Below are 24,132 nucleotides of genomic sequence, written 5' to 3'. Positions count from 1 at the left end.
AGCGGTCTTGAGAACAGGGTTAGACATAACAAGGAAGGAGTACTAGGGGGCAGGATAGAAAAAGCACCCATGACCCAGAAGGTGAGTGGAGCCCCTCCCCAGCATGCTTTGCACTCTGGGTTCAGATTCCTACCTGAAGGTTTCTGAACATCACTGTCTTCCCTCAAGGATCCTTGCTCTCTGATTGTCATGGATACAACCAGTTTTGTTTTGTTTAAATAGATCTGTAAGGGATCTCTGTGGGCAAAGAGCCATGGGATGAAAGATGAGAGAAATGCCATTTCAGTCACAATGCTTTTCTCAGCACTGTGTATGGGTAGACACTAGGGTTGGGCAACACTGAGGGGTCAGCCTCAGCCTGAAGCTGGGAAGGTGGCTTAGTGGTAGAGTGCTTGCCTTGTGTGCATGAAGCCCTGGGTTCCATTCCTCAGTACCACATACACAGAAAAAGCCAGAAGTGGTTCCTTGGCTCAAATGGTAGAACACTCGACTTGAGTAAAAAGCTCAGAGACAATGCCCAGGCCTAGAGTTCAGGCCCCAGGACTGGCAAAAACAAAGGTAGCTAGTGGCTATGAGTTTGGCCTAGTGGTAGAGTGCTTGATCAGCATGCACGAAGACCTGGGTTGATTCCTCGGTACCACATACATCGAAAAAAAGCCAGAAAGGGTGCTGTGCCTCAAGCACTAGCCTTGAGAAATCCCCAAAACATCCCTCAGGCCTTGAACTGAAGCCCAAGGACTGGCAAAAACAAAAGACAAAAAACAAAAACACACGCACACACACCAAAAACAAAGTTAGCTAGTACATACCAAACAGGCAGACCTGTTAGCATTTATGGTGATACTCTTGCTTTTCCCAGTGGGCGTGGTGAACTTGACCTGGAGAAGTTACCAGGCTAGGATTCTCTCCTCTGCCCTTGATGGTTTCTGAACTTCATCGTCACTGGCCCATTGATTTTCCTCCTGACAGCTAGGGTAGAATGAATCTAGGTAAACATGTCATATACTCTAATGCTTTTCTTATCTTTTCCTTATCCACCTAGGGAGAAAACTGGGGAATTCACTCACGTTTAAGGCGGAGGTCTTTGCTCCGGGTCCAGGGCTCCTTGCCAGGGTAGTGATGTCAGGGGGCTGTTTCTTGGTCCCCTAAATCTCACAGAGGCCACCTTTTTGTTGGTTGTGGGGCTTAAACTCTGGGCCTGGGCGCTGTCCCTGAACTCTTCAGCTCAAGGCTAGCGCTCTACCACTTGAGCCACATTATCACTTCTGGGTTTTCCGGGGGTGAATTGGAGATGAATTTCACAGACTTTTGTGCCAGGGCTGGCTTTGAATGGAGATCCTCTCAGATTTCCTCCTCCGGAGTAGCTAGAATTACAGGCATGAGCTACCAGTGTCTGGCATATTTCTTAATAGCATATTTCTTTTTTTGAATTTTTTAGTGAAGAAAAAAAAAAGATCATGGGGTTGGAAGTGTGGTCTAGTGATTGCTTGTCTAGCATGCATGAAGTCGTGGGTTCAATTCCTCTGTACCACATACACAGGAAAAAGTCAGAAGTGGTGTTGTGGCTCAAGTGGTCAAGAATAGTGCCCAGGTCCTGAGTTCAAGGCCCAGGACAGGCAAAAAAAAAATCATAGCCAGTACATTGCTAACCAAATCCTCTATGAACAGAGGGGAGCATGTTAGCAGTTCTATGGACCATTAGAATCAGCTGCAAGGTACCTGTGGCCTGTGGGCCACCCACCCTTGACTTATTACAGTGTACAATGATGTAGTTTTTGGCTAGTGGAGGGAAAATAAGTATCTGTCTCCCTAGGGAGATAAGTCTTTGTGGTCTCTGGACAACTTTATCCCCATTCCTACAAATGCCCATACAGGATGACTACAGATCCCCTTTGTACCCAGCACACTGTCCTATGTTAAGAACGTCCCCATATGAGCCATAGCACCACTTCCAGTTTTCTAGTGGTTAATTGGAAATAAGAGTCTCAAAGACCTTAGTGCCCAGGCTGGCTTTGAACTGGGATCCTCAGATCTCAGCCTCCTGAGTAGCTAGGATTACAGATGTGAGCCACTTTTTTTTTTTAAACTCTATGCCATGTAGTACTAACCTTATGTCTTTTCACTGGAAAAATCTTTGGCTCCATTTTACAACCAAAAGAAATAGAAAACTTCACCTCCAACTGGCGCAGAGAAGCAGAAGTTATCCACAGATTTCATTCGGCTCAGCTCTTAAATGTTAGACTCTCCAAGACAGTCGCAAAACCCATCCATGCTCGGTATAGACAAACTCAACTGGGATCTCTGGCCTTTCAGGGACTAGAGCTGAGCTAATGCTAAGGGTCATTAGCCAATCGGAACCATCTTTGAATCCAAGCAGTTTTACCAGCTTTTATTATAAACACCAGCACATTTCAAGTTCCCTCTTTTTGATCACAAATATAGGACTTTTTCTCTTCTCCTCTCAAGTATACAGCATGAGACACAGCGTCTGGGCTCTCCAGCTCTTACAGAAATTTCCTTAGGACAAGTTTAAGGTTAGTAGTATCCATAGCCCACACCCTTCGCCACATCCATTGACACCTGGATGGACAGTTGCATAGGATGCAGATTCCAACAAGGAAGAGGTTGGTACATAGAGTTTTGAATTCCAGGATAACCTGAAAAAGATGTCTCCACTGCCCACGTTAAATGGCCTGCACAATGGCGAGCACCACCTCTGAGCGTGAGCTTGGAACAGCTTCTCCAGGGCTCCGGTTCCACTTCTGGTTTGAACACATGGCTCAGGAATCCCCCATCGGCAGAGAAGGGGATTCTGAAGAGGATCGCAAATGTGCAAGTTGAGCAGGATGGCAGGTTCTGGAGGCAGAGGACAGGGTGGAGATGGGGGTGGGTCGGGAATGCTAGGTGGTGGCCTTACCTTTACCTGGTTTATCAAATCCACATAATTAAAATCGACTCAAAACTCTGTGCTAATACTACATTGCACCCTTCCAAGTAGTTCTTGGAAAGTTTCCTCAAATTTAGATTCCCAAATCCAGTATGATGTATTCTGAAAATACTTCTGTGAACGTTTGGGTCAAAAGGGAAGCTATCTGGGCCATGATTTCTACAGTTAACACCTCAATCCCTACCCCCACCTAAAACCACCCCTTTGGCTGGAAGACAGGGATTACAAAAAGTTCCAGGGGAGGGGGAAGAGGGAGCAGCAGACCAGGGGGCTACCTTCAGTCCCCTGTGGATGGTCCTCTACACTGGGTTTGCAATCTTTTTGAGTCACTGTACTCAGTAAGGTCACCCACAGCTGGCCTAGTGGTAGGACCATAGAACATCTGTTCCAGGTGGCTCATGGCCTGTGGGGGCCTCACTGAGGTCCCAGAAGTCAGGTGGATGGAGGCGCCCTCCCTACTGGACAAAGGGTTTGGGGGGGAAGGGGGTCAGGAGCCACCTGAAGTTCCATGAGCACCCTTTTGCATCGAATCTGGGGTTTGTGTATAGAAGGGGGAGGGGCTGCCTGAAGAAAGAGCAGGAATCCTCCCCAAAGAGACAGCTGGCTACAACAGGAGGAAGGACAAAGGGCTGCCTCAGAAGCCCCGCGTGGCATGGACAAAATTCACCTGTGAGCATCCAATACGCACGGCTAGTGCCAAGCTGCCACCTGTCTGGGAAGGAAGGTGGCCAGCCTGGCACGCTTCCCAGCTGCCACCCACAGTGCCACCATGACCGCAGCCCCAGCCTCTCCACTCTGAGCGAACAATCAGAACCATGTCTTACAAAGAACAGACTCCAAAAATATATATAAATAAATAAAAACCTTAAACATTCTTACAGGGATCTTAAAGAACAGAATACATATTAAAAACTTCAGTAATTTATATCAATTTTAAGCGATACTTTATATACAATGGGAAAAAAAACACATGCATAGTCCAAATACAATGTTGAAAACAGCATTTTCATAACAAAAAAACCCCGAACACTAAGTGTTAATACCATGTACATGAATTCAAGAAGGACCACCCTTTTTGTCTGTTGCACACAGTTTATTTAACAATATGATATAAGAAATGAGTTGGTACTTTACCATTCTATACAGTGATTGAATCTTCAATTTTCTTATTTATAGTAATTATAGCGCTTGCATGATTTACACTAGAATTGCTTTTCCTCATTTCAAGTTTCACATAGAAGAAAGAAATGAATGCTTCTTCTCTATTAGCATTAGCATGGTCTAAGGAGACTGATCATCCCTATTTTTGTCTAAAACCAGTTTTATCAGAGAAACAAAGCAACAATTTCTACATCTGCAAGACAAGAGTTTGGCTTAAGCCAGCATGTATAGATAGATGTGTGTGGGTGTGTACGTGTGTGCACGCCGGAGTCAATTCCTATCGTCCAGGGTAATACTTGGAGATGCCCACAGAGTTCACTATAGAAAAAAATCTTCCCGCAACATCAAGACAGTTACCGGGATACATTATAAGATGCATTAATTCAGGAACCAGTTTCCGAATATTATTTTTCTTCTCATTTTCAAACATAAATGTTTAAAGTCTTGAAAATACAAATAAAAAATATGAATATAATGAACTTGTTTTTCCCATTAAAAAAAGGCATGAGTCACCAGCAATGTCGACAAAAAGAATCCAAACGACCCCTCCCCCCAAAACAAAAACAAAACGGGGAAAAAAAAGAGAGAGAGACCAGATATTTAAATCAACTGGTTTTTAACAAAAAAATATATTCTTTGTATTGTTTCTTTAAACATCAATCCACCCTTCCATAGCTTGGAAGTCGCAGTTCCATCCAGGGATAAAAAGATTAGCCTAGATGCCTGAAGTTTCAGTACAAAAGGTCCAAGAATGTGAAAGGGGAAAAAAAAAAGTGATGCTCTCATAATGCTACAAACCCTCCACAAACTTTTCTAGCGTGTCTCCCGTGGTGTCACCGACCAGAGCCAGTTCACTGGACAGGGCACCCCTACTGGGCGTGTTCAGCTGAGGGAGCATTGCACTCTGTTCAGGGTTCCCCAGATGTCCCTGATCCATGGAGCTGGCCATGGTGACTGAAAGTCCAGGATGAGGAGAACCAGTCTGGGGAGAGACGTGGTGTGGTGAAGGCTGGGGCTGTATCCGTGGTGATGGGCTGGAATGTGGAGGCTGGGACTGGGGCCGTGGAGACTGGACAGGGGCTGGAGATCGCACCTGGTTACTAAGGGATGTGGCGATCTGCTGGCCAGGGAGATGGGAGGCCTGTGGCTGTCCTGAGAGCATGTGCTGCTGGGGGCTCATGGGGTTCGGTTGGCCTGGGGACCCGATCTGCTGCTTCATCTGCTGTTGTTGCAGAATCCGCTGCTGTAGGGCCTGCTGGATATTGGGGGTACTGTCGGCCCCCAGCCCAGGTTGCCCCATCTGGCCAAGCTGTCCCATCTGAGCGGCCATCTGGCCCATGGAGCTGCCCTGGATGGGGAGATGCTGCTGCATGCGCTGTTGCTGCATGGCTGGGGCGTAGCCTCCAGGTCCTTGTGGCTGCTGAAACTGGCTATGCCCGGTCATGCCCCCCGCCATGCTGGCGCTGTTCTGCTGCTGTTGTTGCTGCTGCTGCTGCTGCTGCTGTTGCTGCTGCTGTTGCTGCTGCTGTAAGAGCTGCCTCCTCAGCATCTCTCGGTACTGTGGATTCATGCTTGCCATGTTGGGGTTGTGACCTGGGTTCATGATGTTGAGGGCCTGTCCCTGGGGGTTCAGGCCTCCCATTGCCTGCTGCTGTGGAGGCACACCAGGCCGTGGCACACCAGCTTGCATGGCATTCAGGTTCTGCAAGCCAGGCTGCTGGTGCATGCCGGGCTGGGGCTGGAGGCCGGGCTGGGGCTGGAGGCCGGGCTGGGGCTGCATGCCGGGCTGACTGGCCACATACTTGGCTGTGCGCTGTTTGATGAAAGCTGCCATGAGCTGCGGGTTGGATTTGAGGATGTTCAACACCTGCTGCTGCTGCTGAGGGGAGCTGGGCGACTTCAGGGTCCGTAGCAGGTCTTGCAGGGCGCTGGGTGAGATGCTTCTGGGTGGCTGGACATTGGGCATCCGTGGCCCAGCCACCGCTGGTTGAGCCTGCATGGACATCACAGGCCTTGGCATGCCTGGCATTGGTTGCTGCTGGGGAATGGGTGCCTGCTGCCACTGCCCAGGTGGCATGTTGGGCATCACAGGCCCGCTGACCTGGTTGGGCCGGGGCACATTCAGGGCCATCTGGCTCCCAGGAGTCCCCATGCCTGGGCGGCCTGGGGGCATGCCATTGTTGATGTTCACTCGGTACAGGTGCTGCTGCTGCTGGGCCTCACGCTCGATTTGCCGGGCAGCTTCTACCGCGGCAGGTGGGGGCTGGGCAGGGGGCGGGGGGGCCGGCACCTGGTTGGTGGGCTTCCCTGTGGACACGGATGTAGGAGGTTGAGTCCGGGCCACACTGGGAAAGCCGGCTGGTGACATGCTCACTGGCGAGGGCTGGGGCTGGGGAGGGGGCTGTGGCGTCTGGGGCGTGCTGGGCTGCTGTGTGGGGGTCCCAGGCGGTGCTGAGGTAGGAGAAGGCAAACTCTGCTGAGGCACATTGCGGGTGTTCATGGTGGCCATCCGCCGGCGCATGAGTTGGGCCTGCTGCAGGCGGTGCTGAATCTGCTGCTGGCGGAGCTTGTGTTTGATGTTGAGGCAGAAGGGCACAGGACATTTGTTTTCTTGGCAGTGTTTGGCGTGGTAGCAGCAGAGGGCAATGAGCTGCTTGCACACAGGGCAGCCTCCGTTGGTCTTGCGCTTGCAGCCCTTCGTGTGCTGCACGACCCGCTTCATCTTCTGGCAGGATGGCAGCGAGCAGTTGGCATTGCGGCACTGGCAGGCGTGCACCAGGGACTGGATGCAGCGCTGGATGCTCAGGCGCCGGGACTCCTGGGGACTCTTGGACTGTGGCTCGCCCTGGCTGCTGCCCTCATCATCTAGGCCCAGGCCCCACTTCACCATCTTGTGGGTGTGGCTCTTTGTGTTGTAGCAGTTGATACAAAGGTCATAGTCCTGCGGACAAGCAAAAGGAATGGTCAGCAGAAGCACAGGTCCAGCACAAGCGGTCTGCACACGGGCCTGAGCAAGCTCATGCCTGAATGTAATGTCTGCCAAAGTTCCCAGGCAATGGACACTGGACCCTCCTCCTTCTTTGCTTCCTCTACTGAGAAAAAAGAATCAGGGCTCTACCTCTGGAAGGCCCAGTGAGTGCAGACAGAAGAATGCCACAGCGGGGCCGGGAGTTTGGCCTAGTGGTTAAAGTGCTTGCCTAGCATGCATGAAGACCCGGGTTCGATTCCTCGGTACCACATACATAGAACAAAGCCGGAAGTGGTGCTGAGGCTCAAGTGGTAGAGTTCTAGCCTTGAGAAAGTCCAAGGACAGTGCTCAGGCCCTGAGCCCAAGCCCAGGACTGGCAAAAAAAAAAAAAAAAAGAAGAATGCCACAGCCATTTAATTATTTTTTTTTTTTTCGTCAGTCCTGGGACCTGAACTCAGGGCCTGGGTATTGTTCCTGAGCTGCTTCTGCTCAAGGCTAGTGCTCTATCATGTGAGCCACAGCTCCACGTCTGCCCCCTCCCCTTTTTTTTTTGGCCAGTCCTGGGGTTGAGCTCAGAGCCTGAGCACTGTCCTTGGACTTTCTCAAGGCCAGAGCTCTACCAGTAGAGCTGTAGCACCACTTCCCGCTTTTTTCTATGTATGTGGTACCAAGGAATTGAACTCTGGTCTTTGTGCATGCTAGGCAAGCACTGTACCACTAGGCCAATTTCCCAGCCCCACGTCTGGCCTTTTCTGTTTATGTAGTGCCAAGGAATCAAACCCAGGGCTTCATGCATGCTAGGCAAGCACCCTTCCTAAGCCACATTTCCAGCCTTAGAGCCATCTTTCTTTTTTTCTTCCTCGTCAGTGTGGTGCTTGAACTCTAGAACTCTGGGCCTGGCCGCTGGCCCTGAGCTCTTCAGCTCAAGGCTATCGCTCTACCTCCTGAGACATAGCGCCAGTCCTGGCTTTTTAGTGGTTAATTGGAGAAAAGAGTCTCATGGACTTTAGTGCCAGAGCTGGCTTTTACCTGCGATCCTCAGATCTCAGACTCCTGAGTAGCTTAGCATTGGTCCCTACAGCCATTGTTCTAAGCATAACAGGGCACGTGGGACTTCATTCTCAAAGAAAAAGGTGTGGCCAGGAGTTTGGCCTAGTGGTAGAGTGCTTGCCTAGCATACACAATGACCTGGGTTTGATTCCTTGGTATCTCATACATAGAAAAAAGCCAGAAATGGTGCTGTGGCTCAAGTGGCACAGCTCTAGCATTGAGAAAAGTCCAAGGACAGTGCCCAGGTCCTGAGTTCAAGGCAAAAGACCAGGAAAAAAACCCAAAAAAGCTAAAACAAAAAACCCAAAAACCCCACATAATATAACATATTAGCAAATTAAAAAGAGGATGGAGAGGGGCTGGGAATATGGTCTAGTGGTAGAGTGTCTGCCTACCATGCATGAAGACCTGGGTTTGATTCCTTGGTACCACATGCACAGAAAAAGCCAGAAGTAGTGCTGTGGCTCAAGTGGCAGAGTGTTAGCCTTGAGCAAAGAATGTTCAAGGATACTGCCCAGGCCCTGAGTTCAAGTCCCAGGATTGGTGACAAAACAAACAAACACAAGAGGACAGAGAAGCATTGAAAAGTGGATCAAGGTGGGAAGGCCAGACAGGTACAGGGCAGAATTTAGCCTGTCCAGAACATGTAAGCCTCACACAAATCAGCACCAAATTGCTTTTAGTGGAAGGCAGCAAGCTGGCCCTTGGGACTTGCTTGAAGGATTTAAAACCCTGACCACAGGTATATGACATGCTATGGGGACGACACAGGGAACCCCTAACCCTGATCTGGAATCTCCAGGAAGCAGGAATCCAGCACCTCCCTATGAACCTGCTCTGTAGAGTGTGCCTGTGGGCTCCTACAGTCAGACTGCCTCAGCTCAAGGTACCCGGGCCAATGGGCCAAACATGAGTTGGGACGAAGACAGCAGAGCTCCTTATCCTGAGAAGATCAGTACAAATTTTGCTGCACAAAGATACCAATTCACTGTCATGGGTGCTAGGTGGGACTCTGTACTGTTTGCAGCTGTGGTAAGAGGGAGGCCTACCTCACACACGGTACAGTGCCAGCGTGTTTCCACATGGTGTTTGCACTCATTGCATGTGTAGACGAAACGGTCCTGACCCTGGGTGTGCAGCTCCACCAGCATGCACAGTGTGGACCACTTAGAGCGGCGCAAGGAAGAGAACTCCCAGTGTTTGTCTCTGGCCAGCGTGAGGAAGGCATCCCGTCCATCCATTAGGTCGCAGCTGAGCAGGGGGTCAGGGTCCACGATGGGGGGCAGGGTGTTGATGACAGGCCCAGCATGCAGGTGAATCACAAAGAAGACCTGCAGAGAGGAGCTGCATTAACTCCAAGAGGGACAATGCAGGCAGGCACAGGGCCACTTCTGCCTGCAGAACAGGAGAGTGGCTGATGCTGGCACTAGCTTGAAGCCCAGGCTCCTCTCAGTAACATGGCATGACCAAACTGGCCAGTTAGGGCTTCCAGTTTCCAGGTGGCCCTCCTCCTCACCACATTCTCACAAAAGGAGCCCCTGGAAAGCCGTCTTTGTGCCTTCTGCCTCCTCTTGGCAGAGAAAGAATTGCTGCTGCTCATGGGCCCAAAGCATCCCAGCCCCTCCCACCTGGCCTGCACGTTACCTCTTTGTGCTTCTCCATGGTGGCATAGAGCTTCTGGGACAGGTCATTGGACACGTTGGGCATACTGGGCTTCTTCTTGTTTGCACGGCTAATGCTGCTTTTATTCTTGTTGGTCTTCTTGTTGTTCTTCTTCTTGGCGTTCTTGCTGTCACCCTGACTTCCCTGCAATCACATGCAAGGTTGTCAGACAAATGCACAGATCCCAAGCTGTGAGGTGCCAGCGAGCCCGGCCTAAGTCAAGGAACTGCCAGGCAGACTGAACCTGCAAACCTGCACCCAGGCCATGGGTTACCTTCAGAAGATGTCTAAGGAACACTCAGAGGCTGGAAGCAGTGTCTGTCATGTTACCATCCCTCTCAAGGGAAAAAATACTCAGGATGCCATTATCTAACAAATGGAAGGCGGCACAGTTCTCTCATTGCTCCCAGTGTTCCACTGGCTGCTGCACATGCTGCGTCCTATAGCTTTTTCTCTGCTTTGAGAAGGGACCTGAATATAGTGTGTGTGTGTGCGCGCGCGCGCGCACGTGCAGCAGGAGGCACAGAAAGATGTGAACAGGGAAAAGCTGTGCTGTGCACACTATGGGGCTTCCTCTTCCTCTTATGAACTGTATCAGGCAAGAAATCTTCTGGCGCTTTCCTGTTAGGTCTGCAGCCCACTGTTAGTGCTCTAATTACTGGGCTCACAGTTCAGGCCAAAGGCTCTAATGCTCCTAGCTCTGGAAAGAAACTGGTTTTCACTCATCCTGAACTTGGGGGAGTCTTTAAAGCAAACCAGAGCAGGAGCAGGTTTTTTGTTTTTTTTTTTTTGTGCCAGTCCTGGGGCTTGAACTCAGAGCCTGGGCACTGTTCTTGGAAATTTTTTTGCCCAAGGCTAGTACAGTGCCATTTCTGGCTTTTTCTGGGTGTGTGGTACAAAGGAACTGAACCCAGGGTTTTGTGCATGCTAGGTCAGCACTCTACCACTAGGACACACTCTCAACCCTCTGATAATGTTTTCTGTTTCTTAGTCCCAACATTCCAGGTTTGCCATCACATCATGTCTAATCAGCAGAGGTGGATAGGAAGGACATCCGTGCCTGTGTGCACACGCATTCAACACACGCATTCAACACACGCTCTAGGGAGGAGGACGCAGCACCCAGCTCTCTCTTAGGCCACAGCAAGAAGAGGCTAGAGGCCCTGCTAGTAGAAAGAGAAGACAGAGGAGGCATGACTACATGTGATATGGGGTTCTGGATAGGACCCTGGAGCAGAGATGAAAGTCAGAACAAAGTGTATCGATACTGGCTCATTCACTGCAACCAATGTATTAACAATATGTAGGATTTAATAACAGGAGAAATTGTATACAGGTGATAGTAAAACTTTGCTCAAGGGGCCAGGAGTTTGGCCTAGTGGTTAAAGTGCTTGCCTAGCATGCATGAAGACCCGGGTTCGATTCCTTGGTACCACATATATAGAAAAAAAGCCGGAAGTGGTGCTGAGGCTCAAGTGGTAGAGTTCTAGCCTTGAGAAAGTCCAAGGACAGTGCTCAGGCCCTGAGCTCAAGCCCAGGACTGGCAAAAAAAAAAAAACTTTGCTCAAGTTTTCTGTTAACCCTGAAAATGCTCAAAACATAAAAGTGCATTTTAATGAAATGCTTGGACACTGATTTTGCGCCCATCTGTAATCCCAGCTACTCAGGAGGCTGCGATTTGAGATCATGGTTTAAAGTCAGTGCAGGCAGGAAGGTCTCTGGACTGTTATTGGGGAACCACCAGAACACCCAAAGTGGTCCTATGGCTCAAAGTGGTAGAATGCTAGCCTGAAGCTGAAGAAGAGATCAGGGACAGCGCCCAGGACCTGAGTTCAAGTCCCACAACTGACATGCAGCCCCCTCAAAAAATTCATGAAACAAAATTTAGAATCTGCAGTTAAATAATAGTTTTTTTTTTGATACTAGTGGTAGGGGAGAGGATAGTACTGGATTTGAACTTAGGACCTCATGTTTGTGATGCTAATTCTCTACCCTTGAATCACCCTTTCAGTTTTTTGTTGTTGTTGCTGTTTTTGTTTGTTTGTGGTTACTGATTATCTACATGGGCTGGTTGGTTTTGAACCCTGATTCTCTAGACTTCAGTGTCCTGAGGAGCTAGGATCACAGGTGTGTCATCAATGACCAGCACCCCTCTCATTTTTTTCCCCCCATTTGGAACAGTAGACTTTTTCCCTTGGAATTTTACCTGTGCATGCTGGTCTTCACTGTGGTACCCCATCCCTCACAGCTAAGGTGTACACATGAAGTTGTAGCATCTTTACACCGACACTACTATGAGCTTTCCCCAATTTCTGGGAAGTTGAGAATCTAATCCCCTGTGTGTGCCCCCCCACCCCCGTCCTGGGTGCTATCCCTAAGGTTCTGTGTTCAAGGCTAGCACTCTGCCACTTGAGCCATAGCTGTTTCTGGCTTTTTGGTAGTAAATTAAGGCTGAGTCTTACAAACTTTTCTGCCAGGATGTATATGGAAAACAATCCTCACATCTCAGCCCTCCTGAGTTACAGGTATGAGCTACAGGCTCTAAACAACAGCCTGATTTTTAATAGAAAAGAAGTATACCTCTGCTCTAAAGTAACCTCACATCCTAGGTACCCCTGAGGAAAGGGCATTGTTGTCTCCATTTAACTGGACACACAAAATGAACAAGTCTACCTGCCCACTTCTTTTTATCTTGTTTTCTGAACCAACCACAATTAAGGACATCCCTCATGCACAGCCAGGACCAGAAGAGGCACCAGTCCCTGGTGCCTGGAGGCCAGGCACTGTCTCCCCAGTATAATCTAAGGTGCATGGTGTGCGTGAGGTGAAGCTGCTGATGCCACACTACAATGTTATATATACCAACTCTAGCCCAGCCAAGTCTCGAGCATCAGTCTCCTGCCTTTGGGGGCATTCCGAGGCATTTCAGTAGAGTATGTCCTCAGATCTTTTTTTTTTTTTTTTGCCGGTCCTGGGCTTGAGCTCAGGGCCTGAGCACTGTCCTTGGACTTTCTCAAGGCTAGCACTCTACCACTTGAGCCTCAGCACCACTCCCGGCTTATTTTTTACGTATGTGGTACCAAGGAATTGAACCTGGGTCTTCATGCATGTTAGGCAAGCCCTTTACCACTAGGCCAAACTCCCAGCCCCTCCTCAGATCATTTTTAACCTCTCCCAGGCTACAGCAGAGGCAACAGTAACAACACAGTGATTTCAGCCCTGTAGGAGGCCATCTTCGATTTTGGCTTTTTCCTCATATGCTACAAAGACTGCTTCCAAGTTTTGAGACTGCAACTCTCAAAGATTCACTGTACATTTTACAGCTACATCTCAATTTCTACACCATCCTGTACTACTCAAGATAACTTTATAATGCTTTGCAATTTCAACATAGCAATGGGAAGATTCCCCAACTCCCCAGTCTTCTCTCATTACTCCTCCTGGCTGGGGTTCAGGCTGCACTGTCTGGAACACTTGGACACTCACCAGTGAACAAGCTGAGTATAAGAAGGCACATACAACATGCTACACATACAACATGCTGCACATACATTCTACAAAAGTCAGGAACAAAGCATGGCAACTGAGGGCCTTCTGCGTAACTCTCTTGTGCACACCTCCACTCTCAACAAGATACCTTCCCCTTACTTTCCTTCCCTTACCTACATGTTGCACTGAACAAAGCCCCAGGTCCAACTTCTGTTGTGGATGGTGTGGAGAAAGAACCCGGTGGTAGGGTGTGTGTGTGGGGGGGAGACATGTGAAAGGGTATCAATGTATGTGAATTAATGCACCTTCTATCTGGCAAATATCATGTAACCCTTTTACTAATTACAATAAAAAAAATTTTTTTAAAAAAGAAAAAAAAAAAAAAAAAAAAAAGAACCTGGTGGCATGTACTCCCTCCCCAGCGCTAAGAAGAAGCAGTAGGAAGACTTGGGGAGGGCTTGTACCTCAGGGGTCTCACTAGCTGCAGTGCTCTCTTCTTTTTTCCTCTCTTCTTCTTCTTGTTCTAGCTCCTTGATGCTCTCTTCCAATACATTGGGCCAGAAATCTCCTTCAAAATATGGCAACTCCTTGGCACTTGTAAGCCTGTCTTCATTTGCTTGCTTGAGTATGTCCTGAGAGAAGGCAAAGCACAGAGATGAGATGAGGGTCTACAGGTTGCTGGGGACCTTACCAAGGGCCACCAACTCCAGTGGATGCATTGATGGTACTGCTCCAATCGACAGCACAGATGTGTCTCCATTTTCTTTTTGCTGCAGAGCTAAGGACCAAACTCAGGGCCTTGTTCTGTCCAGTCAAGTAGCTTCCACTGAACTAAATCCATAATCCTTCCACTTTCACTCAATGGTTTAAGCTTATGACTAAACTTAAACCACACCTCCACTTTCAGCTTTTTGAGTTTCACACACTTTCCTGTTGAGGATGGCTTCACACTGTGATCCTCAGATCTCAGACTTTTGAGTAGCTAGGATTACAGGTATATGCATGAGCCCAGTTGTTTTTGCTTTCATCTTTGTAGATGAACCTAATTATAAAGTATGTGACCACAAGAGAAAAAGATGTCAGTTGGCTGCAGCAAAGCCTTGCTCCTTTAGCAGGGAGTACCTTGTAGTCGTGAATGATCCGCTCGGCAAATGCTTTGTCCAGCATCTTCTTGTACCACTCCTGCAGTCGCTTCGGCTTTGGGATTTTCTGGTCAGGGGGATGACAGTGGAAGATGTAGTCGTCTCCTTCACTTGGGGGACAGGCCCATATGTGCCCTGTTACATACCTGCAGCAGGTCAGACAGAAGGAGTGATGAGTTAGTTGTGCTTTTCTTTCAAGGAATTACAGCTGAAGAATGGGACAGAAATATGAGGAAAAAAGGAAACAAGGGCTGCAAAGCAGTCCACTAGGGGTTAAAGGATAAGGTGGACTCTTTTACTGCCTGCACACTATCTGAAGCATTTTATTTATTTAGCCAGTCCTGGGGCTTGAAATCAGGGTCTGGGCATTGTTCTTGGGCTTTCTCAAGGTAAGCCCTCTACCACTTGGGCCACTGTACGATTTCTGGCTTTTTCTATGTACATGTTACCGAGGAACTGAACCCAGGTCTTCTTCATGCCAGGCAAGCACTCTAAACTAGGTCAGACTCCCAGCCCTACATGAAGCAGTTTACTCTCAAAAGTGTACACCCAGGTCGGAGTCAATGTCACAGATGACCCCTGAACTTATGAGAGAGCCTGCCAACTAACCCACTGGCTTGGCAAGACAAGTGAAGCACTGAATTTGTCCATTACTTCCTGCACACTGGAAAAAGTTTTGTTCCATCTCTCTTGAAGGTTAACATAAAAAAAAATCTCATTCATTGCGTTCAAGACACTTTGCTCAAATGTAACCTTTTCACATTTGAGAAAGGAATGCAAGTGATCTGCAAAGGCAGGCAAATAGCTTGTACTGTGTCCATTCAGGACCGGACAGAAGCAGATCTGTATTTGGAAGGTGTCTCAAGACATTTCTAATTTTTATGTTAGAAATAAAAACACATAAAAACTTTAAATGAGGGCCGGGTGTTTGGCCTAGTGGTAGAGTGCTTGCCTAGCATGCATGAAGACCTGAGTTTGATTCCTCGGTACCACATACATAGAAAAAGCCGGAAGTGTTGCTATGGCTCAAGTGGCAGAGCTCTAGCCTTGAGGAAAAAGGGTCCAAGGACAGTGCTCAGGCCCTAAGTTCAAGCTCAGGACTGGGGAGGGGGGAAAGGAAGGAGGAACAAACCAAAAATCAAACTTAGCCGGACATAGTGGCTCACGCCTGTAATCCTAGCTATTCAGGAGGCTGAGATCTGAGGATCAAGGTTCAAAGCCAGTCCAAGCACTGAAGTCCAGAAAACTGGAAGTGGCCCTGTAGGACAGGGCATTAGCCTTGAGCTGAAGAGCTCAGGGGCAATGCCCAGGCCTAGAGTTCAAGCTCCATGACCAACAGAAAAAAACAAAAACACCCATCTTATTCCATAAACATACAGACAAGGAAAAGACTAAATAACTTAATCCAAAACTTACCCCAATTTCTTCACATATTCTAGGTATCCAATAAGGATCTCATGGTAAACAGCTGTCCGGAGGCAACGGGGCCGGAAGAAATGAATACTGTCCAGGTAAGATATGTACACACGCCTGTGGGTGGGGTGGAGGTGTCATTTTTAATATATGGTATCTTCCAAACTTGAATCCAGCATCCAAATAGCCACCAAGAATAAGCTGCTTTGATAATGGTTATAGTGGCCACCCAACAGGATGTGACAAGACCCTAATCACAGTCCCGGCAACCATCCAAGTTAACAGAAATCATTTTGTTGCAGAACAAGAGAATGGCCCAGCACATTCCCAAGAGGGACAAAGGAAGTCTAGGGAAAATGGGCGGGCGAGAAGTCACTTCCAAGAAGCTTTCACTTCTAGTTCAGATAGAATCTGAACTAACAGGGTAGAAATACTATGTGACCAAGTACATCCAGCTGCTGCCCACCCCCACCCACGCTACTGTTAGAAATCCGATCTGATGACACAAAGCAAGACTAAAGCCATGATACTCATAGCAGAAATGTGCCACCAAGACCCTTTATACCCCACTCAGTCAATGACCAACGAAGTTAATTGGTTTGGCTAGTTAATTGTGGCTTACTTTAACCCAGTAACAAAGTATACAGTTCCTCTAAAACACCTAATTCTTGTTCATACCCAAAACAATGAATGACACACTCAAGGACGCAAGGGATAGAAGACTACCTTGTATTTGGCGGAGGACAATCAGAGCCATATTCCTGCACGTGCATTCCAAAAAAGCACACATCCACTCCATCAATTTCCTCAAAAGCAAAGAGTGCTTTGGTTCGATATGGGAAAGATTCTGACATTTCCCCTGAATCCACAAACCTGGAATAAAGCCCAGAGGAAGGGTTAAAATGCCATTGTTTACAAGGTGAAGAAGGCTCCGTCACGCCTCGGGACGATGACCAGAGCAGACTCACAGCTGTGCTCCAGCTCTTCCTCCTCCTCAGAACTGTACACTCGGGCTGGCTGCATGTGCTAGCTGCCCTGAAGCCTTCTTAGCCCTGCTCAGGGGGCATAAGGGATCATTCCCCCTGCATTTTAGAAGGAGAACACACAAACCGTGACTTCATCCCAGGCTTGACCTCCACAGTCTTGTCCGAGCTGGCGACTACTCTGACAAAAACTTCTCCGGCTTCTGGATGATTCTGTCGTCGCAAAAACTTGTTCACTCGGTCTTCCAAGTGGTTTCCCAATCGTGTGGTCTGCAGTCCTAGAAGTCCATGTGTAGGGAGAGGGCTTAGAGAGGAATGCTGGAATTTGGGACCCATTCTTTCAGCACAGTGCGTTTTTCAAAGAACTAATCTCTAATTACAGAAGGTGTCTGGTCTGTCTGGTTGCCACTTTTTTTTTTTTTTTTTAAATGAAAGAAAGTGGACTGTGGGATCCCGAGCACTCTGCATCCTGAGGACAAAATGTCTGCCCACATTTTCCTGCCTTTTTACTTTTTTGTGTCTGGTCTTGGGGCTTGAACTCAGGGTCTCATGCTCTTGCACTCATGGCTGGCACCCAATTCTACCACTTGAGCCTTTCATATCTTTTCTAACACTAAGGGAAAGAAGAGCCCAAATCCGACAATCCTATAGTACTAGGTCAGAGGAAAGCAGGCTGTGTCTTCCTCCTCCTGGCCTCTTGCTTCTGACCCTGGGACTGGCAGCTGGGAAGTAGCCTGTGAGAGAAGACTTGTTCTAGCTCTGCTTGGCTAAGCAAAAGCCTCCTATAGGGCAAGCTGATTTCCCAATCATTTCCCACCGACTGTCACCAGCCTCTTGCCCAGAACTGTACTTCGGAAGCTTTACCAGTATCTGGTCATGGTATACCCTTCAAGAGAGGGCGCAAGTTCAGCTTATGACTGAAGTCTCCTCCTAGCACTACCTAGTCTGAAATAGCATGGAACATTCCAGGGCCAATGACTCAACTTTATGAGCGCTCTAGTTACCTAAAGAGAGGCAGAAAAGACTCAGGGTCAGTCTTAGGCAGTTTCACTGCTACCACAACAAGATGGCCTGTCCTAGACTGGCTGCGCAACTTTCCCTATTGATTTAGAGCCAGTCCCAGGTGACCATAATGACAGTTAATAGGGAGTTAAAATGTTAGCCACAGTACAGAGGATTCCTACGAGAGGAAAAAACAAACTACAAGGACTTTTGTTATCTTTTTTTGGGGGTGTGAGTGCATGTGTTTGTGCCAGTCCTGGGGCTTGAATTCAGGGCCTGGGTACTGACTGTCCCTGGGCTTCTTTTGTTCAAGGCTAGCACTCTACCACTTGAGCCACAGCACCACTTCTGGCTTTTTCTGTTATAGGTGGTACTGAAGAATCCATCCCAGGGCCTTTGTATGCTAGGCAAGCACTCCACCACTGGGCTACACTCTCATCCCTGTGAGATAAGAGTTTTTTTTTTATAGCCCTGCACATAGTAATGGAATTTTTGAATACAATTTAAAAGAAGTTTTCTTCTCTATTCACTTTTAAATTTTTTCTACATTAGTGAGGAATATAAGAAGTAAATTTGTGGGGCACAGTGGCTCACGCCTATAATCCTAGCTACTCAGTAGGTTGAGATCTTGACAATCAAGGTTCAAAGCCAGCCCGGGCACTGAAGAACCTGGAGATTTTATTTGGGATCTTAGAAGAACACTTATTCCTTTCTAGGTACCTAGAAAATTTAAATAATCTTGATTTCAATGTATGTGAATTAATGCACCTTCTATCTGGCAAATATCATGTAACCCTTTTATTAATTACAATAAAAATATATATAAAAAAATCTGCAAGCCTATCAAAATAAGGGAGTGAATTAGATATATATTTTCCAGCTAATGGACACCCACACTCCACAAAGCTGAGAAGTCAAGGCTGAATCGTATACTTAGCCTAATGCTCCAGGCTAGGTAAGAGCATTCCCAGAAGCAGAGATGTGGTACACAGAACCTTGTGGGGGCACACAGAACCTCTGTGCGGAAACCCTTGAAGAAAATCCTCAAGTTCTCATTAAGGAGTGGTTTCCAAGCCAGGCAACTGGTGGCTCACATCTGTAATCCTAGTTAATCAGGAGGCTTAGATGTGAAGATCACAGTTTGAAGCCATCTTGGATTTAAAAAAAATTATGAGACCCTATCTCCAATAAACACTCTAAAACAGCTGGAAGTAGTGCTAGCTCAAGTGGTAGAGCACTATCCTTGAGCAAAAGAAGCTCAGGGACAGTGTGTAGGTTCTGAGTTCAAGCCCCAAGACAAGTCATGAATGAATGAAACAGTTTCCAATTCAGTCCCTTGGCCATACTCCTGGGACTCTGGAGCCCCATCTGTGTGGGGTATGACTTCTAAGCAACTACAGCAGGATCTGGTGTCAAATGTTCTCTCACAATGTACACAGTTTACCTTCAAAGCTTTCTAAACTTTTAGTCAAAATATTGAATGACCAGGCTTGGAGTTTAGCCTAGTGGTTAGAATGCTTGCCTAGCATGCACAAAGACCCAGGTTCAATTCCTTGGTACCACATACATAGAAAAAAGCCAGAAGTGGTGCTGAAACTCAAGTGGTAGAGCTCTAGCATTGAGGAATGACCATACAAAGTGGCATTCATGTAAGGATCCAAATGATTTAATCCAAGAGAAAACGACAACCTTTGACAACTAAGCTCAAACATGTTGAGAGGTATGAGAGAAGATATGTGCAATCCAGGAAACACAAATCATCTACAAACTTACTCTTAGCACTGAATTTGTTTTCTTTTCGAGGTCTACCAGTTTTCTTCAAACAGTTGTCACATACAAAGCTGCAAAATAAATAATGGGTATGATCAGATTATGTTACCACACCAATGCAACATTAAAATATTTCATTGGCAGTTCAATTACATTATTGTATAAAGTGAAAAGCCAGACAGTTTTGATTCTGTAATTGCTAAAGCAGGCAAACACTTAAGGCTTAAATTTAGAACCAACTACCATCTTTCTTACTTGCTGAGCTCTTGTTGACAACAATGTAGAAGACATGGCCATCACGGCCGTGATTTGCCTTTTCCCTGGGATCCTAGGAGTTACTCACCCTGAAGGCCAAATGATGTCATAGTGCAAAACACAAATCTGATGCATCTTCCGGCCACATTCCTTACAATCAACAAAACTGGAAGACAAGAAAGTGCAGTCTTACACAGTGTCACAGAGATGCAAGTCTGTACTAGAACCTGAATGTTTTCTGAGTCACTTTTTGGGGGTGGTTAATCGGAGATAAGAGGCTCACAGACTTTCCGGCCTGGGATGGCTTCAAACTGTAATTCTCAAAATTCAGCATCCTAAGTACTAGCACACAGCTCTGGGTCACTCTTGATTATCTCTGACATTCACTATATGACTTATTTTCCCTACAAAGAAGGGATCAAGACAATTTCTATTGAGAGAAATAGATCTTCTTTTCTGTTGTTTGGAGATAGGGTTTTGCTATGTAGGTCAGGCTGGCCCTGAACTTGTTATGCTACTGCTTCAGCTTCCCAAGTGCTGAAATTGCAGGCGTGTACCACTATGCTCAGCCAGTCTTTCTCTTTTTATTTGTACAATTGCTTAACTTTCCCCTCCAGTCTCCCTTGCAACCAGTAGTGAAAGTTTATTTACTTTTGGTGCCATTCCTGGGGCTTGACCTCAGGGCTTGATGATATCCCTGAGTCGTATCTGCTCAAGGCTAGTGATCCACCACTTGAGACACAGGTCCACTTCTGACTTTTAAGGTGGTTAACTGGAGACAAGAGTCCCACGAACTTTCTTCCCGTGGCTGGCTTTGAACCACAATCCTCAGATCTCAGCCTTCTAAGTAGCTAGGATTATAGGTGTAAGCCACCTGTGTACGGCTATTATAGAATTTTTTTTTAATGTTGCACAGCCAGGAACCAGTGGCTTAGTCCTGTATTCCCAGCTACTCAGGAGGCTAAGATCTGAGGATCATAGCTTAAGGCTAGCTTGGACAGGAAAGTCTATAAGACTCTTGTTTTTTTTTTTCCTTTGCTTCACCCGTCCTCCCACTCTTTCCTGAGCTCTGTTTCTGAGCTTCTTGGTGCTCAAGGCTGCTGCTGTATCACTTGAGCCACAGGGCCATTTCTGGCCTTTTCTGTTTATGGGTACTGAGGAATCAAACCCAGGATAATTCAGGTATAATAAGCAGCCACATTCCCAGCCCAGGGACTCTTATCTCCAACTATCCAACAAAAAAATAAGTGTGTGTGTGTGTGTGTGTGTGTGTGTGTGTGTGTGTGTGTGTGTGTCCTGGGAATGTGGCTTAGCAGTCGAGTGCTTGCCTACCATGCCAAAGCTGTGTTCGATTCCTCAGCACTACATAAACACAAAATGCAGGAAGTGGCACTGTGGCTCAAGTAGTAGAGTGCTAGTTTTGAACAAAAAGAAGCACAGGGATAGTGCTCAAGCTCTAAGTTTGAGTTTAAGCCCCAGGACTGGTGCGCGTGCGCATGTGTGTACACGTACGTACACACACACACACACACACACACACACACACACACACACACACACACACACACACACACACACACACACACACGGCTCAGGCCTATAATCCTAGCTACTCAGGCAGTTGAGATCTGGAAGTAGTAGTTACTGTGACTCAAGGGGTAGGGTGGTAGCCTTGAGCTGAAGAACTCAGGGACAAGGTCCAGGCTGAGTTCAAGCCCCACAACCAAAACAGAAAAACAAACAAAAAGTTGGAAGTGGAGCTGTGACACAAGTGATCAAGTGCTAGCTCAGGGCCAGTGTCCAGGTGTTAAGTTCAAACCAGAACTGACACCTTTCCCCTCTCCTCAAAAAGTAAATAATTCTGACATTATAACACCCCCTCCTCCTCGTCTTTTTTTTTGGGGGGGGGGGGCGGTCCTGGCACTTGAATTCAGGGCCTGAGCACTGTACTTGGGCTTTTCCTCAAGGCTAGAACTCGACCACTTGAGCTACAGCACACTTTCGACTTTTCTATGTATGTGGTACTGAGGAATCGAACCCGGGTCTTCTTGCATGCTAGGCAAGCACTCTACCACTAGGACAATCTCCCGGCCTCCATTATTATACATTCTTAAGTCCCGTACTTTCTCTAGGTGATTTTGCACACTGAGTGACTCAGGAGACACAAAACAATTCCTTCTGTGCTATAAACACAGACAAAAAGCTTTAGGAAACAGATAAAAAGCTGACAGGTAATGGGCCAGAGGCACAGGAAATAAAATGCCTGCTCCAAGTCCCAGAAAGTGGACAGACAGCACAATCGAGTGCACTGGTGCAGCAGGAGTAGACCTATACACGCCCGCAGAAACATTCTCTGTAACACGCTGCACAGCCACAACTCACAATGGGACTCTGTGCCCCCAGGAACTGCCTCAAGAGGCTTCCCATGTCAAGAAAGACACTATACAAGTCAAACTTTCACCATGTTTGGCTCACTGACTTACCCCCACTGTAACATCTTGGGAAGGCTTAGGGCAACAGAAAATAATGTGGCTCAAACTTTCCTGGCATATGACCCAAGCTCTTAGTAATAACTGCTGTCTTGTGCCCCTCTATTCTAGGACCACAGGTGGTGTTCACGCCTGCGGCCACCATGTCCCTTAACTGAGCTGTTCTGTCGTGGAAGGAAGAGAACACACCCAACACTGAATATCCTGTGTTCTGCCATTCTTTTGTGTCTAGAATGTTGTCCTTCTCCCTAGTTACTGCTTCTAAACGAGTATCACCTTTCCTAGAAAGCTGAGTGGTGATGTCACTTCGCCTATGCTAGGGACCCTCATCTCTAGGACTATTACACTGTACCTCCTATTGTTTGCACTGTGGTTCATCTGCAACTCCTATCAGACCAAGGGAACCCCCTTTTTCATCCATGTATTCTACTGCTTGGCATCCAACATGTGAATAGATCTGAAACTGAAAAGTGAATATAAGACACTAAAAAGCCATGTGAGGGAAGAAGAAAATGTAACAAGGTAAAAAGTCCGGAACAGTATCCAGTTGTTATTGAAGGTGCAGGTGGGTGCGTGGCAAAGTCTCCATCAGCACTAGTATTTCTTTAATCATACACGTGGATTCCTGCACTAGTGAAGACAAGTAAAACTAGATTTCCAAACGTAGCCTACAAGTGCTACAGCACTTGACCTGTTCAGAGCTAGGAAGCGTGAGGCCAAGAGGGCAGGGCGTGCTTCTGCACCTGGGGCCTATCTCATGTCTCAATCCCTATTTCCCAGACAGCCAATATGGCTGGAGCCTACACTGTCCAAGCAGCAGCCCTCGACAGGTATTTATGTTCAGAACAGAAAACAGTGAGTATCATGAGGCCCTGGTCTTTTCAGAAGCTCAAAATTTAGAAATGTAACATTCTCATCACCAAAGAACAGTGGCAATAACACGAGCTCCTATTATGTGTTTATAGGAAAGGTTTTCTTTCTGACACATCCAATGCAATGACATCAGATGCTCTCCACAAAATAGTTCTGCCTGTGGGTCTCTAGAGAATCTAGAATCTATTCTAGAGAATAATGAAATGTTCAAATGAAACTAAAATGCCCAACTATGGGGCAAGGACCTGGTCTAGTAGTGGTAGTGTGCTCGCCTAGCATGCTCGAAGCCCTGAGTTTCATTCCTGGGAACCGCATACACAGAGAAAGTAGGAAGAAGCACTGTGGCTCAACGGGCAGAATGCTAGCCTTGAGCAAAATGCGTCCAAAGACAGTGTTCAGGTCTGGAGTTTAAGTCCCAGGACTGGCAAAAAAAAAAAAATCAAAACAAACGTCCATCTAAGCTTTCCATTATTAAAATAATTGCAGAACATGTAGGAGAGACATCTATTTTTGAATTTTAAAGTATTTTTGAATTTAAAATAATCTATATCTAAAGGACACCTTCACAAAAGAAATCCCCCAGGGCAATACATTCTACTGAATTCTCCCACAGCCCTACCATAAGGAGTAACTTTCCTGATCTGAAACCCAAATTAAGAGTGTGTGTGTGTATAGTATCTATAATACATATATATATATACACATATGTATACATACATGTATTATATATATGCCAGGTGCGGTGGCTCAAACCTGTAATCCTAGCTACTCAGGAGGCTGATATGTGAGGATTAAGGTTCAAAGAAAGCCTGGGCACAAAAGGACCTGAGACTCTTACCTCCAATTAACCTCTAGAAAACGAAAAGTGGGGCTTGGCTCAAGGGTAGGGTGGTAGCCTTGAGCTAAAGAGCTCAGGGACAGTGCCCAG

At 47.1% G+C, this 24,132-nt stretch overlaps 1 protein-coding gene across 3 annotated transcripts in view; it reads right to left on the bottom strand.

Moving 5' to 3' along the window:
• Positions 1–2,374: 2,374 nt before the first annotated feature.
• Crebbp (CREB binding lysine acetyltransferase) overlaps positions 2,375–24,132 on the bottom strand; it is a 123,612-nt gene continuing 101,854 nt past the window's right edge. For all 3 annotated transcript variants that reach the window (XM_090324898.1, XM_090324899.1, XM_090324897.1), the window contains 10 exons: positions 19,931–20,008; positions 19,591–19,658; positions 16,943–17,093; positions 16,559–16,705; positions 15,836–15,949; positions 14,400–14,565; positions 13,742–13,909; positions 9,771–9,932; positions 9,176–9,457; positions 2,375–7,049 (listed from right to left, as the gene is read on the bottom strand). In XM_090324898.1, the coding sequence (XP_090181024.1) occupies positions 4,899–7,049; positions 9,176–9,457; positions 9,771–9,932; positions 13,742–13,909; positions 14,400–14,565; positions 15,836–15,949; positions 16,559–16,705; positions 16,943–17,093; positions 19,591–19,658; positions 19,931–20,008 (3,487 nt within the window). In that variant the 3' untranslated portion in view covers positions 2,375–4,898. The remainder of the gene's footprint in view (positions 7,050–9,175; positions 9,458–9,770; positions 9,933–13,741; positions 13,910–14,399; positions 14,566–15,835; positions 15,950–16,558; positions 16,706–16,942; positions 17,094–19,590; positions 19,659–19,930; positions 20,009–24,132) is intronic.

The sequence above is a fragment of the Megascapheus bottae genome, chromosome 36 (genome assembly GCF_031878675.1).
Source record: "Megascapheus bottae isolate mThoBot1 chromosome 36, mThoBot2.hap1, whole genome shotgun sequence".
In the NCBI taxonomy this organism is placed as follows: Eukaryota; Metazoa; Chordata; class Mammalia; order Rodentia; family Geomyidae; genus Megascapheus; species Megascapheus bottae.
This window is presented reverse-complemented; position numbering and strand designations above follow the sequence as displayed.